A 20,149-nucleotide genomic window follows, 5' to 3' on the forward strand; every position below is an offset into this window, starting at 1 on the left:
AAGCATGATTAATCAAAAGTCCAAAGAAAGAAAAAACGTTTTGGTTGGAAAACCAGTTCAATACATGTTATAATAACAACCACTTGTCAAGGTGATAAACTAACCTATTTCTCTTTTTTTTAGAAATCCTGTATTGTGAATTGGCAGGTTGACCGAAAATGCTTCCCATTTTGTCTTTAAACTTATTCTTATCTTTTTAAGATGCACAATACAGGCTGATGAAAAGAAAATAATGCAGCATCATATGACTTTAATTATTAAAAAGCATATGATTTGTGTAGAGGTGTATAGTAGCATTTATAAATATGTGTTTTTATTAAAATCTATGTGGTCAAAAATTACCCAGTAAAAAAAGCAGCAATATCTAAATTAGTTTTTATCGGTACACAAATCTTATGCTTGTTTTTTAGCATTTAAGTCAATTAAGTTGAACATAATAATGCATTAAAATAAAAAAAAATAAAGTTTTGCATCAACCCATATTGTGCCCCTTTAAACTAACGTGGCATGTTTCAAAATGCAAAGCTTTAAAATATGCATCTACTAGATAAACAAACCAAAAGCTGTAAGAATTACTACAAAAAAAGTTAAAATGCCTTTGTGAAAATTGGATAAAATAATTACAACACGTATTGCTGTTTGGAAATTATTAGAAAACCCTATACCGGAAAAACAATTAATTTCTAAGCTGTTAAACATTATGTAGTAATCGATGAATTATAATATTTTGGTCCATGTCACAACATTGTTTACCTCTTATAAGCAAACAATTTTATTCAGTAGGCTCTCATTGTTTCTTTTTTTTCATTTTAATGAAATTGTTTGTACAAACACATTTTGTCTAACATTAAATACATCAAACAATAAATAATTGAGAAACAAATGGGGCACATCGAAAGTTATAAAGATATTGTATATTAACAACATTTAAAAAAATATAAATTTGTTGAAGCTATTATATGTTGAGGGTTATATAAAAAGGGTTGTTAACCGTAGCTTTTAAAACGCATATAATTTAAAATATTACAAAATGCAATAAAACGGTTGTATATGAGAGGTCAACACATCAAAAAAGTAAGGAAAAGGGGTACGATTAGTCTTTTTTTCTTCAATCTCCTTTTCTACGTTCTAAAAAGAGTTGCTTTAACTCAAACCCTGACATCAACGAAATATGGCGCTTATTTGCAGACAAAATACCTGTTAAATACTTCTGTTCTTGAAAGATGTTCATGTCAAACGCAAAGCTATATATTGGCAGGGATGAAATACAATTTAAGTAGGAAAACCGCTTAGATTCATTTTGTAAATATACACGATCATGAGATATGTTGTTGTTCCATATTCCTCGTTTAAACAGAAAAGATGTAGTAAAATTAGAACGCAAAATGTTTGCTCTAACTTCAAGTTTCAAAATGTCTGAAACATTACCACGTAATCTTTCTTCAAAATCTGACAACTGAAATATATTCAAAGAAAAGAAAGTTGCTGCTTCAACGGCAAATTTAGTGTCGGCGTAACACATATCTGTATTATATTGCTTCGCTATTTTATACTAGTCTACTTGTAAAATCCAATGATATTTAATCGGCAACTTCTTATATAGATCTGCAGGCAATTGACTGGGTAATATATTTTTCCTAGTTTCACAAACAAGACGCACGTTTTTGAAACAAAATATTTGAACGTATGTATTTGTTGTTTTTTTGTTGCTAAATTAGCTGAATTACTGTTCATGTAAATTGGATTCAGGTAGTTTTGTAAATATAAGCAGATAGTATAGTAAGTGTCACGCTCTTCAATGAACGTTTTATCGTTCTATATGCCCGTACAGCCTCATATGTAGTATACATTGTAGAAAACGATTTTAAACAGTTGTAAAGTTTTATGTCATGATAAAATACCTTTCTGCGATTTTTCATAAACTTAACTCGGCATGAAACCTGGTGCGTTATTTGAACTGCTAAATGCGCTTGAAAGCATATACACAAGATATTGCTTAGCATGCTTGTCCGGATATGTTATTTTTCCTTTACGATGAAGGTTTGATTGAATGAAGTCGAACGTTTTATTTTCTCTGTCGAATACCAAGGAAAGATATGCTGGTGTGAAGTTGTCTTTATTTCTACACTCCAAAAGTTCCTTATTATAACATGTAACGAAAGCTTTAGCGGAATACATAAACTTTTGAAGAGCAAGAAAGTGTATAAAAGAAAACTTTGATGAATTTGTTTCGCACATGAAAGTCCTAGAAATCGACCGATAAGATGTATGTATATAAAACAAAATAAAGGATCGGTAAAATTATCTTGAAATATCAAATATGAGCCGTTTAAAACAACATTATTGCCTACTAATTCATGAAATATATCATTCGTGTCTTCCGTCGAAGATCTGTTCAGAATTGATAAAATATCATTGAATTTCAAAAATGTTATTTCTATAGCTGTGCCGTTACTTATTGAAGTGAACAAAATGACTTGACGATCTTCCTTAGAGACCGACGTTTTGATGGCCTTGGATAAAACTGTTTCATGTGAAAAACTAGGCGAGACCCCTTTGTCTAGAAAATAAGTTGTCAAAATAACGGACTTTGGTTGAATTGCAACATCTAAAACATTTTGACCGTGTTCATTGTTACAGAGTGTCAAAACAGAACTGTTAAACTTACAAAAACATTTGTTAGTACAGATGTTATTTCAGGGTAAACAATTTCTTTATAAAGAAAGCCGTTTACCTTTTGAAATTCTGCTAATTTATGAATCATTTTATGTATAAGACAGCGTTTGATTAGACTGTCACAATTGTTACAATCTAAAATGGAACAATTTGTTTGATTTTATGTACGTCATATTTATGGTTGACATATGTTTTGATATCAAGTGCTAATTTCCTGTAATAAAACGCAAGAGAAAGTCCAAAAGAATCATTCTTTAAAATTGATTTTAAAACAAATGTATAATATCTTTCATGCTCATCAACTAAATGAGATAAACACATTTGAAATATGTAAAAACAAATATCTTCTTGATCAATATTCCTAAAATTCTTGTTTTGACCGGACTGGTCCATAAATTCCTTAATTGTGCAAATTGTAATGCAATGATAAACGTATATTCAGATTGAGTTAGGAACCGCTGGTCTAAGAGCAATGTACTTAATTGAAAATATCTCTTCAAATTCAAATGTTCTTTCAAAACAGCGAAACTTTTTCGTTTGCTTAATCTTCTGGCTGCAAACATAATTGGTGTTCGACCCAATTTATTTGTTCTAGTCAGCAAAGCTTCAACGGTATCCCCATGTGTCTGAAAAAGTGTATTTAACACATTTGAATGGCCGTTCTGAATAAGATAATGTAAGAGGTTTCTCCCAAAGCGATCCGATGCATTGATGGTATCAGGTAAGATGGAGTACATATTCAAAATTATAGATGATAAGGGCTGTTTGTTTGGGTCTGATGAAAATGGCGTCAGTTTTACCGCTAGCCACATGTATATAAACCTATACCTTTGAAGATCTATGTAAGTACTGTCAACATTTTTTCTTATATAATGGAAAGATATGTTGTTTTGGCAAAGTATCGCTGAATGCAATGGTGTAGACATGTTATTACAACGCAATGTCATTATGTCCGTGTTTTGATCGTGTATCAAATGATAGTGTAACCGTATGTTCCCGTTGCAGGCGGCAGAATGAGCGGTAAAGCACCCGTTTGCATCCCGCGTAAAGAAATTTAAATATATTTCATGCTCATTAAAATCAGTGAAAGTCCAAAAGTCTTTTTGATCTGCTACAACATTTTCGAGCCGAAAACCCGGTTTACTTATCTGGTAATTGAGTGGATCTTCTTCATATATATTAAGTTGGAGTTTATCATTGATTGAATCAAAGATGTGATTAAAACAGTAGTATAAATCTACGAATCGTCTGGAGTAGCTTATGTACAGCATGATTGCATATGCGTTTTGATATCGGCTAACATTTTCTAATTCATTCAAGCAACACATATTAGAAAGTATTTATTTAGAATAGCCTAGTTTAGTAACAAACAAATAATACTTTCTTTATAAATATTACAGAAGTTGAGCTTTTCTGTTTACCGTTCCATCAAACGAAGCATCAACATACGATAAACAAATATAATAGTTTTCAGTAACATGCAAATCTATGAAAACTGAAATTACAAGTAGCAAAATACACTTATTCTGACTTAAAGCAAAGTTCATACATGCAGACAATTATACATGCTTTAAAGGTAAATTATATACAGTTATGAACTTGTCTCGGTCAATATTGAATATCACATCATATTTATTAATGATCATGATCATACGTGTATTGTTATATTATTCAATGTGAATCATATGCTTTTAAATGAATATAATTATATTTTAATCATACCAGGTGTTGTTTTTGCACTCTTTTGGATTGGTCTTGCATTGCGGCCAAGTAATCATTAGTAAAAGCCAACAAACCTGAATTGTTAATCATTATATAGTTCCTTTTTGTTTACTATATTTATATTCATTTTGAATAAATACAAATTACAATAACATATATACAAAAGAGAAACAACAGAAGTTTATTCAAAGTTATGAGTTACTTTTAAATGGCTTCCTTTGCACTAAGCATTTGAGAAAAAATACCAATTTGTTGAAATTGCTATTCAGTATGGTTTACATTTGCATCAACAAATTACAGAAAGAAAACACACAACACTTTTAATTTTTAACATAACAATATTATCTTAAAGTAGTTACCTAAAGAAAATGTTTAAGCAGAAGTATTTTCTTCAGTTTTTACCGCTCAACTTCCGAAAGTTTGAGTACAGGGTTTTCAATTCGAATCCTGACATAGAGTTACGCAAGAACTTGTAAGAGAATAGCATTCGTTCTAAATATCCGTTTTCTTTAAAGAGGTTCATGTCAACTGCAAAACTATATATTGGCAGGGATGAAATAGTATCTAAGTAGGAAAACCGCTTAGATTGATATTGCAAATACAAACGATTGAGATGTTTATAGTTGTACAATGACATGTTTTTTCGTTTTAACAGAAACGGTGTTGTAAAATTAGAAAGCCAAAAGTTGGCCGAAAATTCAATTTTCAAAAATGCTGAAACACTATTACGTAATATAGCTTCATTATAGGACAATATAAACATCTCCGTAAATAAATATGCTGTTTCAAAGGCAAAATCGGTGTCGTAATAGCACGTTTTTATATCAAAATATTCAATCATGTGTATGTTCTCCTCAAAAATCCACTGATATTTTATTGGTGTTAAATATTTCATAAACGACCTCGATATATTCATGGCACTAGCCATTTTTCCCATATTCACAAGGTAGACACATACTTTTGAAACAACAAATTTAAAAGTTTTGATTTGTTTTCTTGTTGCTAACTTAAATGAACTATTGTACACGTATATTTTGTTCACTGATTCTTGTAAATAATAGAATGATATTGAATTTATTCTTGCCTTTAACAACTTTTTATTCATTTTGATTTCCTTAAAATATTCTAAAGTAAACAATGAGAACGATTTTAAACAATTGTAAACTTTAATGTAATGGTAAAAAACCTTCCTACGATTTCTAAAAAACATATCTCGACATTGAACCTTATATGTTAGACTATTTGAATTGCTAAATGTGGTTGAAATCTTATAAACAAGATATTGCTCCGCATATTTGTCAGGATATATTATTTTTCTTTTATTGTAAATGTTAGATTGAATGTAGTCAAACGTTTTATTTTCTCTTCCAAACACTAGTGCAAGGTATGCTGGTGTGAAGTTGTCTTTGTTTCTACAGTCCAGAATATCTTTTCCAAAATATATAGCAGCAGATTGAATTGAATACATAAAGTTGTGAAGTGCAAGCAAGTGAATGAAAGACAACTTTGTTGAATAGTTATCGCAAATGAAAATCCTGGAAATCGAAGAATAAAATGTTTGTATATAAAACGCAATAAAAGAATCCGTTACATTGTCCTGAAAAAACAAAAATGAGCCGTTTAAAACAACATTATTGAGTAATAATTCGCGAAATATAACATTCGTGTCTTCCGTTGAAGATCTGTTTAGAATTGTTAAAATATCATTAAATTTCAAAAATGTTATTTCTCTAGCTGTGCCATTACTTATTAAAGTGAACAAAATGACTTGACGATCTTCCTTAGAGGCCGACGCTTTTATGGCCTTGGATAAAACAGATTCATGAGAAAAACTAGGCGAAACCCCTTTGTCTAGAAAATAAGTTGTGAACATTACGGACTTTTGTTGAATTGCAACATCTAAAACATTTTGGCTGTATTCATTTTTACAGAGTGTCAAAAGAGAACTTTTTACCCTTTTAAAAACATTTTTTAGTACAGATGTTATTTCAGGGTAAACAATTTCCTTATAAAGAAAGCCGTTAGTTTTTTCGAATTCTACTAATTTATGAATAATTTTATGTATAAGACAACTTTTGATTAGACTGTCACAATTGTTACAAACTAGAAATGGAACAAATTGTTTGATTTTTTGTACGTTATGGTTTTGTACGTTATGATAAAATTTATGTATGAAATATGTTTCGATATCAAGTGCTAATTTCCTGTAATAAAACGCAAGAAATAATCCAAAAGAATCATTCTCCAAAATTGATTTCAAGACGTATGTTTGGTACCTTTCATGCTCATCAACTACATGTGATAAACACATTTGAAATAAGTAAAAAATTCTCTTCTTGATCAATATTCCTAAAATTCTTGCTTTGACCGGACTGGTTAATAAATTTCTCAATTGTGCAAATTGTAATGAAATGATAATCGTATATTCTGATTGAGTTAGGAACCGCTGGTCTAAGAGCAATGCATTAAACTGCAAATCTTTCTTCAAATTAAAATGCTCGTGGAAAACAGCGAAACTATTTCGTTTACTTAATCTTCTGACTGCAAACATAATTGGTGTTTGACCCAAATTATCTGTTTTAGACAGCAAAGCTTCAACGGTATCCCCATGTGTCTGAAAAAGTGTATTTAACACATTTGAATGACCGTTCTGAATAAGATAATGTAAAGGGTTTCTCCCAAAGCGATCCGATTCATAGATGGTATCAGGAAAGATGGAGTACATATTCAAAATTATAGATGATAAGGGCTGTTTGTTTGGGTCTGATGAAAATGGCGTCTGTTTTACCGCTAGCCACATGTATACAAACCTATACCTTTGAAGATCTATGTAAGTACTGTCAACATGATTTCTTATATAATGGAAAGATATGTTGTTTTGGCAAAGTATCGCTGAATGCAATGGTGTAGACATGTTATTACAACGCAATGTCATTATGTCCGTGTTTTGATCGTGTATCAAATGATAAAGTAACCGTATATTCCCGTTGCAGGCGGCAGAATGAGCGGTAAAGCACCCGTTTGCATCCCGCGTAAAGAAATTTAAATATATTCCATGCTCATTAAAATCTGTGAAAGTCCAAAAGTCTCCTTGCTCTGCTACAACATCTTCGAGTCGAAAACCCGGTTTACATATCTGCGAGTTAAGTAGATTTTCTTCATATATATTAAGTTGGAGTTTATCTTTGATCTCAGTTGCATTTCCACACGAATAACTTATGTTTGCAAACATCTTGTGATTCTCAAGGATGTAACTCACCATATCCTTACGATTATTTTGAATTGCAACAAGCAAAGGTGGTCTCCCTCCTCGATCCAAACAACCAAGCGTTGAGCCACCATCATTGGAAATAATCGCTTTCATTATATTAACATTATCACCTCGAATTGCTGCATGAAGTGCACTTTCACATGATAGATCACCCCAATCGTCATAAAGACACACTGTATCTACTTTCCTTCCTTGCATTCGGGAACACCCCTCCGAAAGCCACGTAAGAACTTCATTACACTCCCGACACCTGTCAGTAATGTTCAAGTCATTCACTAAGTACGACACTAAAGACAAATGTCCTCCGTCTGCTGCAAAATACAGGCATTGCCAGTCAACACTACCTTTGTTGTAAATATAAAACTCCTTGACAGTATCAACATAACCAGACTTACACGCAAGATGCACAGGCTTTAAATTGATGCCATTCAATATGTGATATGTGTAGTTGCCGAAAAAAGTATTATCAGTCAAAATAAAGTTAACAATTTGAAAATGTCCATTTTGAGAGGCAATATCGAGTAATCCGTAACCCCATTGTTTCATCAAGGTAGCAATTTGAACGGCAACGTCAACGTCTGCAAGCATCGTACCGTGGTAAGATTTCACTCTAAAATTTACATCAGCCCCATGGTCACAAAGGCTTTTTAAAGCGGACAATTTCCCCGTAGCAGCTGCAATGTACGCCGCAGTAAAATTTTCGCTACTCAACTCATCAGTTTTGTTGAAATGGTAATACAGAGTATGCGGTATATTTGAACAGTCAGGGCGTTTCACGCATCGTATCAAGGGTGATTCAGAGTAGGTCCTTTCCAACAGCGTTATTTGATCATGGCTTATATTTTCAAATCGATCAATTAATTCAATTGCTTCAGAGTTCATTATGTGTATTGCAAGGTTGACAATATCCGTGTCGATAATATACATGTTGTCAATTTGATTGAGTAAATATTGAGCATTGATTGTATGGCCGTTCTTTCTCTGTATTTTGAATGTTTTAGAAGCTTTGTTTTCTAACCAATTCACAACGGACTGGTGGGTAAATGTAACAGTGTCATTTACAGTTATAAAGAATTGCTCAACCTTTTCGAGTTCATCATTTAAGGTGTCTTTGTGTATTGTAAAACAATCCGAAATGACTTTTAAAATATTATGTTTTGTTTTTGTTAAAAACGTAGTTACTGTCACTTCAAATATTGTTCTTGCATTTTGAAATTCGTCCCCGAAAATTCTTTCAAATTGATCAAAATAAAATCTGTCAAGGTTTTTTATATTCGAGTCGTTGTACCTACTTGAATCAAACATGTACCGTGCAATAAGGAAAGTCGACGGCATGTCTAGCCTATTCATTTCTGTACTGTTCAAATATGAGTGTACATCCTGTAGGTTTCTTTTCTCTAAAGTATGCAGATAAATCACATCAAAATCCAACATAAGCTGTGCATGTGGCTTCAGCTTACGACTTGTCATTAACAGTTTAATCCAAGTTGGAAATAAATGGAAACGTTTCCGAATTATTTCAATGATTGCGTTGTTGCTTGCGTCCTTTGAGTTCCCACATTCATCTATAGCATCGATAATGATCAGTTTCGAAGAAGTTGTAAAATCATTTCTCGATAACGCTTGCAACGGATTAATTAAGCAAATGTCGATGCATCCTAGATAATCTTCATTGCAGAATTCACCACTGTAGTATTCAAAGCATTGCCTTTCAGTCAATAGCTGAGTCATTAATTCGGGTACAAAATGCGAAATCATTGATGTAAGTCTTCGAATGAAGAGCCCGGGCTTCTGCGTTAATAAAACATCGAATTTGCAAACATGAAATGCTATTAACATTTTTCTTAAACGAAAACCCTTGCTATGTTCATCTGCGCATACGGTATGGGCGACGAAAGCTGATTTCCCGTAACCCATATCAGCTTCCAGGACTAAGCCTCGCATGGAAGTATTCATAGTTTCAATTTTATTTTCTGTCAGATTAAAGAGCCATTCTCGTCCTACCAACTTGTTGTGGCGTTTTAAATAAGGTTCTAACCTTAAGGGATTTGGAAAGTCTCCGTAGATTTCTTCTGTTAAGCACTCTGAAAATAAAATAAACGTTTTGTTTACGCAGTTCACTTGAGACGTCAATAAAATGTTTAATACATCTCCAGTGTAGGAAATCTATGTGAATAAAGTGGTAAAAAGTGTCCTTCTCAAACAATTTACGAGAACCAAAGATTTATCACACATTGTTTTTATTGATAATTTAACCAACGAATCACGTTAGGAGTTTTAACTCTTATCATTTAATCAGTACCATATGGAAAATCTTTAATGAAATATTGAAGAACATATGCTTACGATAACAGTCATTCCGATTGCAAAGAAAACTGGTTATAAAAATGAATATTTCAAGGCAAAATCAGATTGATTTTTATAGTTTGAATCATACTTAATATAAATTAAGGCGAACGTTTCCATTGCTAAACCAATCAAATTGGATGAAGATTCAATACTGTTATATTTATATAGTGTGCCAACTGTGTTGACTGAGCAAATTGCATAGTTCACTGTATTAAACGTGCGTATCTTATCTTTTTCCTCAATGAAATAAAAAGGTTTGAGATTAAATTATGTCTAGTATTACACATAAGTTCAAGTAATCATAATTTAAAGGTGTATTTAAAAATAATGTAGTCCTACCTCCAATCTCAGACGGTCTCGACCAGGGCATTGTCAATATCCTCGGCGGTAATGTGTTATGCGAACAGAAATACAATACGGTGAAAACGCAAACGACGGACACCACCAAATAGAAGTGTTTTGACAGCATTCTGACTTGTGATTCGACATGAGTTAATCTACCTTTCACTTCATTTTGTTCATTCACAATGTATTCTAATTCAAGGTTATAACCATTCAGTTGGTCATTTTCAAGGTCTCGAATGCATCCACTTAGGCCACCGATATCAGGAATAAATGGTGATACATCATTGTGATGAATAAGGTTTTTGATATTCGTGAACACTTCAGTCTTTAAATTTTCATCACATTCGAATAAATCATGGCATAACTTATTTCGACAGTTCCTTACTGCGTCCGCCAGTGGTATAAGACTTCTTGGAAACTCGGAACATCGTTTCCAAATGTTTAATGAAACAGTCACGTCTCCTAAATTCAGGTTTGTTTTGGTGAAACCTTGAATCATGAAAACCTCGGCAATGTGTTTCGGATCTTTTGGCCACTCCCATGAGTGAAGTTCAGACCACGTGATCTTCCGATGAAACTCATGAGATCGAAGGAGCTCCGCCCTCCATGTTGTGCATGTAATACACCACCTGAAATGAATTGTGTCATGAAATACAAATTTAATATGTATTCAAAGAAACCTACTTCCGTAGCAAGTATCGTTAATTGCACTTATCACAAGTTACCACAATTCAAGGATAAAACAATGAAAGTTTACAATGATCGACCTATACTAAAATTAACATAGTCTCGTGTGTAGCTTTTTCTAAAGATGATGTCATGATTATACATATCTTTCGAAGAAAACGCAACATCACATAACAAGGATCTTATAATAACCGCAATTTAAACAAACTTCACAGAAATTATAACGGCCATTCTTTTCAAAATTCTAAAATTCGTTCAACCTGGATGATTTATCGTCACGCAAAATATCTTTCATAGATGTACTGTACAAACTCTGGATTTTAAATGTGTATCTTACTGCATAAAAAAAGGAATTAAAGATTTGTTGTTAGTGTGGAAAGGTTAATAACTCTAGCATCTTTCCACCTCGACAAATGGTTGTACCATCTTTAATTCATGTTAAAAGGACCTCGATCATGTTTTTATCAAATTGTACTTCTTTTGTACGACGAAATAAAGTGTGGCAAATCAATAGGAAATGTTAAAATTCAGAGACTGACGGCTGTAACCCTTCAACAAATCTTTATATATGCTCAAATTTTGTCTGTGAAGACCAATATATTGAAAAGAGTTCGTCACGCGATTCAACAAAAGGCTTAATGGTAAAGTTGTCCTTATGTTTGTGTATGAATGGTTGTGGGCGTAAGGTTTTGTTGTCAGTTTCCTATGTTTTCCTTGGCTGTACCGGCGTCGGTTCGCACCCAACTAAAACATGATTTGTTTATCACCGTGTCCAATCGATACGAGGTGAAGTGGTGGAGGTAACGTTGGTAAGTTGGGGAGGATAACGCTTGATTATGGTGGTTAACACGACTAGAGGTAAGCAATTTCGTAACAGTAATCGAAAAATAGTAATGATTCTTTACAGGAATATGTATATGTGAAAATTGACTTCCTGTTCATATCTATGCCATGTATGTATTTTGTTTCCTATACAATGTCGCCGTTTCCCCAATCATTATGGGAAACATGACATTTTATATGAAAAGTATGATCCGCGAGCTTTAAAAGTTAAATAAACAGCGAAAAACACAACCATTAAATGTCTTGAAATAGATCATCGAAAAGCATAAACGAAACAGAAAATTTGCTTATCTCAGTGTAAGATCGTATTTCAAGCATGATCATAGAATAACTATATTGTCACTCGTGCCAGGCTTCCATCAATTGTTAATCACACTAAGTCTGATGCACAAATATTCTCTTAATCCAACACACTAACATAGAATGGTTGAACTAAACAAAACTGGACTATTTTTCCTAGGTTGTGTGACGATTGTGCAAATATTCGTTAACAAATGTTTTTAAGGTAAATGTTTTGGTAGAGACATTTGTTGGCTTTGTAATAATGCTTAGTTTTACGGAATGTGTTCTTTGAAAAATAGCCTTAATTAAAGTCATGTGGAATACAGACAGTTTTGGAGCTGGAAACCTTGTTAATGTATTATGTTTATAGAGTGGGTTTATGAGTTAAATACATTGTTGGTGTCATATTTCACAACTATACACCATCTAAACAAAGTGCTGGCCACCTTTGTTGTAGGATGTGATGGGCCTGTGAGATTCTGCTGGGAAACGCTGGTTGTACGGTGTTTTTGAATTCTTTTTTTTTTCAGTTTTCTAACATATTTCGTTCACTAAATATGTACATTATTGCTCTATACTAGAAGACAATATATTCGCCAAGTGTCCCAGACGTACGCATATAAATGCATGACCTATGTCTATTACCTGTCCATATGAAACATTATTACCCGAATACAAATTGTGAAATGACCTACTCAACGTCTAGGATGCTTCTTTGTGCCTTTCATGTACTCCAACATCGGATGCGGTCGTAGATGCAATGTAAACGGATGCAGATATTGACCGTTCCAATGATGCGAGTCAGGAAATACACACACTCAGTTTCTTGAATGGAATGAAATTATTCCTTTTTTCTTTAGATCTATCGAAGGGGTCACTCCTAACAACGATATAACATGAAACAACTATGGAAAGATGATATAACCATGCTGATTCACTGACATGTTTTTAAACAGGAAAAAAATGCATGCTACACTGAGTACTCAGTTCCCAGCAAACATCCGACGCTCGACAGGGGTTTCTGGTAATGTCGTCGCCGACCAAAAACGACAAATTCCCACGTCGAGGCGACGTAGTAACTATTAGGCGTAGACGTCCGTCCCAATTTGATTTACGACGTCGTCACGACGTGGGATACTCGTCGTGCGCCTGTCTTAATGAATTTTCATCTGAAAAATATGGTTTCCATAAAAATGAATCGCACTGAATAACCGTATTATTTAGGTTAACATTTTGTGTTCCATAACCTTATATTTATTACCTCCCGTGAGCGTAATTCACATGATTTTACGTTCATTTGTTTGGAACTTCCATTTTAAATATCTCAAATATGATAAAATATAGTTTTTTATGAAAACAAATATTAAAACTGTGTATAAGTTGCTTTTGGTAAATAGAGTATCATAATCTTATCATTATATTTGTGGACTTTTCTTAGTCAATAACGGTCGTAATTACGAAAACCTCGACGTCGGGTTTGGACACAGTGGAGAACTCACGTGACTTATTTGGTAAAGTGCACGGCAACAAATGTCAACAAGTCTCGATTCAGGTAAGGTTTTTAAAGATAACTTAATATTTGGAGAATTTTTGTGAAATAAAGATCATAAACCCCGCATTTAAGAGCTCTATCCACGGTAATAAAGAACTTTCTCTAATATCCTAAAGTTTTCCTGAAAAAATTGACCAACTGATTTCTCAGAGTTGAAATCTAAGGCAAAGTACACGGCTTTTGACAAATCTATCGCTTTACTTCATGTTAGCCGTAAATAATTCATACACAAATCTTATTTAAAGCAAATTGTATGTATTTTATAGTTTTCAGCGTGTTTTGTTTAATTTCTAGTTATTTTAAAGGTAAAAATGAACTAAAACCAAATTGATAAAGTACACGGACATTTTAGGATGATAAAGTACACGGTCATTTTAGTTTATGATTGAAAGTAGAGTGCGGTTTACAAACTAATAGTTATAAAAGCGTTTTCTATTCGTGAAGCCAGAATGTATATATAGTGTTTAGTTTTTATTTAAGTTGTATCAATAAATTTTGCATTATAACGCACACCTAAATAACTAAATATTTAGAAATCATATTTAATGAGGAGTTGAAAGATAGTCTATGGGATAATTTAAGAGAAAGTCTGCCATTATAAGTTCGATTACTTTTAAATATGCAGATCAATACAGAATCATACATACACTTCTTCAAAAATCAGATAGTTTTACTTATAAATTATAATCTGGACTGACAGCGAATAAAACATCTCTGTAGTTAGCGGCCAGTTTGTGGTGATTATAAATTTCACGAATGTTCCTATTTTGATGTGATATAAAACAATAAAATAGGCACATCACAATTAGTTTATATGTATTTCCACATTTAAAGCATATTGTTCATACCTCTCAGGTAACGCTGAAACTTTTATTTGGTTCAGTCTGAACAAATATTATCTGATCTACATCAGTAAAACTGCGGACGTTCGAACAATACAGACAGGAACTCTGGAGTAAAGATGTAAAGATGGAGGCTCGGAGTTAGATGGGAAACAGCAAGGAGGAATGAGAGCACACTATATTACCAACTTAGACTTGAACATCCAGATAAGAGCTGAGCATGGAACATTAGATTGTTCTAGACTAAAGGCTGAACTGTGATTACAAAATATTTGTGTTTCAAAGCTTTCTGAATTATATAAGATACATGCAGTTAAGTGTTTATAGGACATCAATGGGAAAATGACAACAATGCATCTCTGAACCTTGTGAAAATGTTTTATGCTCAATCCGTGTTCATACTAATTTTACACAGCAATTTTTTCACTACTGTAAGACAAACGAACATTTTGAAAGAGCACCATTTGGTAAGAGTACGTTTTGCTATTTATCTTAATAAAATGTTAAACTCATCAAAACGTCATTTTAACTCGGCAACATACTGGAATGCACTTCTAACTAGACCATTGTGATCTTTCAATGTGTCCTGATTAGGTGTGTTTCGCCTTAACGTGCCTGCTGAGTCCAGATTTGAACTTGAATGCTGAGCGACACTGTAGACATTTGTGACGTGTCATTCCCCTGTGTCTAGTAGAAATCTGGTCACTGAGATTGGTCGTGTCACCCATTTTGAACCGACACACTTCACAGGTTAGCTTCAATTGGCCGCTTTCGCGTCTTTCGTGTATCTTCAAGTCTTGCAAGAGCAGTTTTGCCACAATATTTGCAAACGTGCAACTTTGTCTCACCGTGATTGCTGCACCTATAAAAAAGGACATGTACTGTCACAAGTTAGCGAGAAATGCTGGCAATGTCAGTACTTGAATATAATTTATAAAAAAAAACACTATATTACTGCCACGCAATGAGTGTTTGATCGTGTAATCAGCATCATAAAACTAAACGACCCTGTCCACTAAAACACGGACCACATTATTATGTGAAAAACGCAACCCCTAAAAAACGTTGAAAACAGTCAGACGACGGCAAATCTTAACCTCTACACGAGGGGAGTCATAATAAAAGTATGACTGTTAGTATATTCTTATTTCTCTGCGAAAAAACAAACAAACTAAAAACTAACCTGTGTCTGTGAAAACACTTTCCCGCAAAAAGATGGCAATTGACCAGAACGCCTTCTATCGTGGTCTACTAGATGTTGTTTTTTTTTGAAATGCCATTCCGCATTCTTTGCATAAAGTCGGAGTCTTCATATTCTGAAATGAAACATATGTCACAAAATCATAAGTCTATCAAATCAGCTAGCAATCGAAGACATTAAAAGTACAAAAACACTTTTCGTTCTCAAAATTGACAAAATGAAGAGTTATTAAGCAGTTATGTGTTCTGTTTACCATTAATACAAACACGTTTTACATATACGATACGAAAAAGAAGTGGAACACCCTTTACAAAAACTTCAACCCCTTTATATTTCAATTGCGAATATATTATTAAAATACGGGACTGAATTTTAGTGTGATAACACATGTTTCCATGATTCATGAAAATGAGCCCATCATTTAGGCGACTCCGTCGGTCTAACTGTTAAAACGCGTTCATTCTTTCACTGCCACTCCATTACAATGCGTCTTTTCAAACATGGAGCAATGTTCAATAATGAATTTGAAGAATAGAAATAATAAATAAATTTAAAATAACTCGTTTTAGCACCAGTCAGTGAAATAATGAGTATATACACTGAAGGTTGTAAACGACCGTGTACTTTATCAAACCTAAAATGTCCGTGTACTTTATCAATTTGGTTTTTGTTTATTTTCGCCTTTGAAATAACTATAAGAAGTTCAACAATACACGCTGAAAACTTTGAAATACATAAAATTTGCTTAAAATAAGATTTGTGTATGAATTATTTTGGCTAACATGAAGTAAAGCGATAGATTTGTCAAAAGCCGTGTACTTTGCCTTAGATTTCAACTCTGAGAAATCAGTTGGTCAATATTTTCAGGAAAACTTTAGAATATTAGAGAAAGTTCTTTATTACCGTGGACAGAGCTCTTATATGTGGGGTGTATGGTCTTTATTTCACAAAATTTCTCCAAATACTAAGAAAGTTATCTTTAAAAACCTTACCTGAATCTGACTTGTTGACATTTGTTGCCGTGCACTTTACCAAATAAGTCACGTGGGTTCTCCACGGTGTCCAAACCCGACGTCGAGGTTTTCGTAATTACGACCGTTATTGACGTAGAAAAGTCCACAAATATAATGATTAGATTATGATTCTCTATTTACCAAAAGCAACTTATACACAGTTTTAATATTTGTTTTCATAAAAAAAAACTATATTTTATCATATTTGAGATATTTAAAATGGAAGTTTCAAACAAATGAATGTAAAATCATGTGAATTACGCTCACGGGAGGTAATAAATATAAGGTTATGGAACACAAAATGTTAACCTAAATAATACGGTTATTCAGTGCGATTCAGTTTTATGGAAACCATATTTTTCAGATGAAAATTCATTAAGACAGACGCACGACGAGTATCCCACGTCGTGACGACGTCGTAAATCAAATTGGGACGGACGTCTACGCCTAATGGTTACTACGTCGCCTCGACGTGGGAATTTGTCGTTTTTGGTCGGCGACGACATTACCAGAAACCCCTGTCGAGCGTCGGATGTTTGCTGGGAACTGAGTACTCAGTGTAGCATGCATTTTTTTCCTGTTTAAAAACATGTCAGTGAATCAGCATGGTTATATCATCTTTCCATAGTTGTTTCATGTTATATCGTTGTTAGGAGTGACCCCTTCGATAGATCTAAAGAAAAAAAGGAACAATTTCATTCCATTCAAGCAACTGAGTGTGTGTATTTCCTGACTCGCATCATTGGAACGGTCAATATCTGCATCCGTTTACATTGCATCTACAACCGCATCCGATGTTGGAGTACATGAAAGGCCCAAAGAAGCATCATGGACGTTGAGTAGGTCATTTCACAACCACCAAAAGCCATTCGTTTCACTGTCAATGTTAATCACAGTCTTAACCGTAAACAAATGAACATTTTTAATATTAAAATACTAACGTTAGCAACAATAAAAACATGAAATTGTGATCGGTTTCAATTGATGTGGTTTGTTCCTGACGCAATTTGAATTATGACAATGCGGAGAATCCTATGATCCGGCAGATGTATGGTACGGATAACTATGGCACGGTCTTCCAGTCAAGTGATTCATCGTGTTGTGTTAAGATGAGACTTACTTTGTTTTCTTGTAATAACTTGTGGTGCAACCCATTTGTTGTTTTTGTCTGATTTGATTGTAAGTGTAAGGGTAAATTGTATGTAACTTATACTGTTTACAGAAAAGATCAATAAAAATATTATTAAACTAAAACTTTGTTTTTAAAAAAATATGAGAGTTAAGAACTCTATGATTAAAAATAAGTCATGTATTCGGGTAAGAATGTTTCATTGGGGCAGGCAATAGACATAGGTCATGCATTTATATGCGTACATCTGGGACACTTGGCGAATATATTGTCTTCTAGTATAGAGCAATAATGTACAGATTTAGTGAACGAAATATGTTAGAAAACTGAAAAAAAAAGAATTCAAAAACACCGTACAACCAGCGTTTCCCAGCAGAATCTCACAGGTTCATCACATCCTACAACAAAGGTGGCCAGCACTTTGTTTAGATGGTGTATAGTTGTGAAATATGACACCAACAATGTATTTAACTCATAAACCCACTCTATAAACATAATACATTAACAAGGTTTCCAGCTCCAAAACTGTCTGTATTCCACATGACTTTAATTAAGGCTATTTTTCAAGAACACAATCCGTAAAACCAGCATTATTACATAGCCAACAAATGTCTCTACCAAAACATTTACCTTAAAAACATTTATTAACGAATATTTGCACAATCGTCACACAACCTAGTCCAGTTTTGTTTAGTTCAACCATTTTATGTTAGTGTGTTGGATTAAGACAATATTTGTGCATCAGGCTTAGTGTGATTAACAATTGATGTAAAGTTTTAACGATTCGCATCGATAATTTACCCGGATACTAGCGTTATATACTGATTTAGTGACGAAAATGCTGTTGCGACTTCTCGATGGACTAACCAAAACTGAACTATATAGTGGGTTTATGAGTTAAATACATTGTTGGTGGCATATTTCACAAATTTACACCATCTTAACCACGTACTGACCACCTTTGTACTACAGAGTTGCAATATTTGTTTAAAAAAGACAACCTTAATGACAATATTATACGTTTATTATAGCAAACGTAATCAAAACACACAATACATATGGCTGTCGAGCCATTTAATGGTCTTTTTTGCTGTTTTTAACTTTTAAAGATCGCGGTTGATACTTGCAATATAAAATGTCGTGTTTTTCCAAATTATTGGGGAAACGGCGATATGTAGAGGAAACCAAATAAAAAGACATTACCATTTTTCGATTACTTCAATGAAATTTCTTACCTCTAGTCGTGTTTACCAGTATGATCTAGCGTTATCCCACCACTAACAATCGTTATCTCCACAACTTCATCTCGTACCGATTGGATACAATAGTAATATTTAAAGTATATTTCGTTAAACAATTCCGAAACAAAGCGTAAAATAGTTATACCATAAGTTTTTCAGATGCATAACCGGGAGGGGGGGGGAGCAAAACATGAGCGAGTCTCTTTAAAACAGACATCAAATGATTCTAAAAACTATGTACTGTTTCAGTGCGTGTTTGAAAGACAAAATTTGAAATTTTTTAATGTCACTCAGTAAGTGTATCACTGCAAATTGGGATTTCTCAACGCTTTTATGGTAGAATATAATTAAAAAGTAAACACATATCGATCATGTCACGTTCAAGCTAGTTTAAAAAAGTTCACGCAGCTAAGGTATAGCCTTACCTGTTGAAATTGTTTTTGAACTGTTGACTGCACTGATCAGTGCACGCATTCTGTGCGCCTAATTTTATCACTATTTGTCCATGAATGTGTTGAAGTTTGTCCTTGGTAAATTGTTCCAATGATTTACCAACATTTTTAGTTACAAGAAGACACGACAAAGAATTCCTACTCTGTTTATTTTTCAAAAGTGTGTCTAAAGTTGCCATGTTTGTTCGTATGCTGTAACTATATCCAGACTTGGTTTCATTCAAACATGATTAAAATCATGAGCACGACAGATTTTAATTTTATGTTCAAAAAGTTTAAATAAGTCCAAATACTTTTATATTGAGGATATATAAACTATTGTATTGAGCCATTGTCATGCTATCACGTTCTTTCAAAGTTTAAATGACAAAATGTCTTCAACATTGGGATCTACGTTTGAAATATGATATTCGCAATTAAAATGATCAATGCATTCATACTGTATTGGGAATCAATATGTTCAATGGACTTATTTCAAAATGCAAATTACATCATTTTAAACATTAAAGGCCCAGTACCAGTAAATGATTAGGGAAACAAATAC

General features: G+C 33.3%; 1 protein-coding gene across 1 annotated transcript; it reads right to left on the reverse strand.

The window, feature by feature from the left end:
- Positions 1 to 4,130: 4,130 nt before the first annotated feature.
- Positions 4,131 to 19,928, reverse strand: LOC128238754 (uncharacterized). The gene is made up of 3 exons (XM_052954991.1): positions 19,579 to 19,928; positions 10,358 to 10,992; positions 4,131 to 9,753 (listed from the first exon to the last, which is right to left on the reverse strand). Exons 1-3 carry the CDS (start codon positions 19,782 to 19,784, stop codon positions 4,790 to 4,792), a joined length of 5,805 nt encoding a protein of 1,934 aa, XP_052810951.1. The 5' UTR covers positions 19,785 to 19,928; the 3' UTR covers positions 4,131 to 4,789.
- Between the last annotated feature and the right edge of the window lie 221 nt (positions 19,929 to 20,149).

The sequence above is a fragment of the Mya arenaria genome, chromosome 6 (assembly GCF_026914265.1).
Source record: "Mya arenaria isolate MELC-2E11 chromosome 6, ASM2691426v1".
NCBI lineage: Eukaryota > Metazoa > Mollusca > Bivalvia > Myida > Myidae > Mya > Mya arenaria.

Excerpts from the sequence above, each read along its gene's own strand:
- LOC128238754 (XM_052954991.1), bottom strand. The coding sequence starts at position 19,784 with ATGGCAACTTTAGACACACTTTTGAAAAATAAACAGAGTAGGAATTCT. Across the intron at positions 10,993-19,578 it reads TTCAAAAACAATTTCAACAG|GTGGTGTATTACATGCACAA; the intron begins GTAAGGCTATAC and ends AATTCATTTCAG. Across the intron at positions 9,754-10,357 it reads GAGACCGTCTGAGATTGGAG|AGTGCTTAACAGAAGAAATC; the intron begins GTAGGACTACAT and ends TTTTATTTTCAG.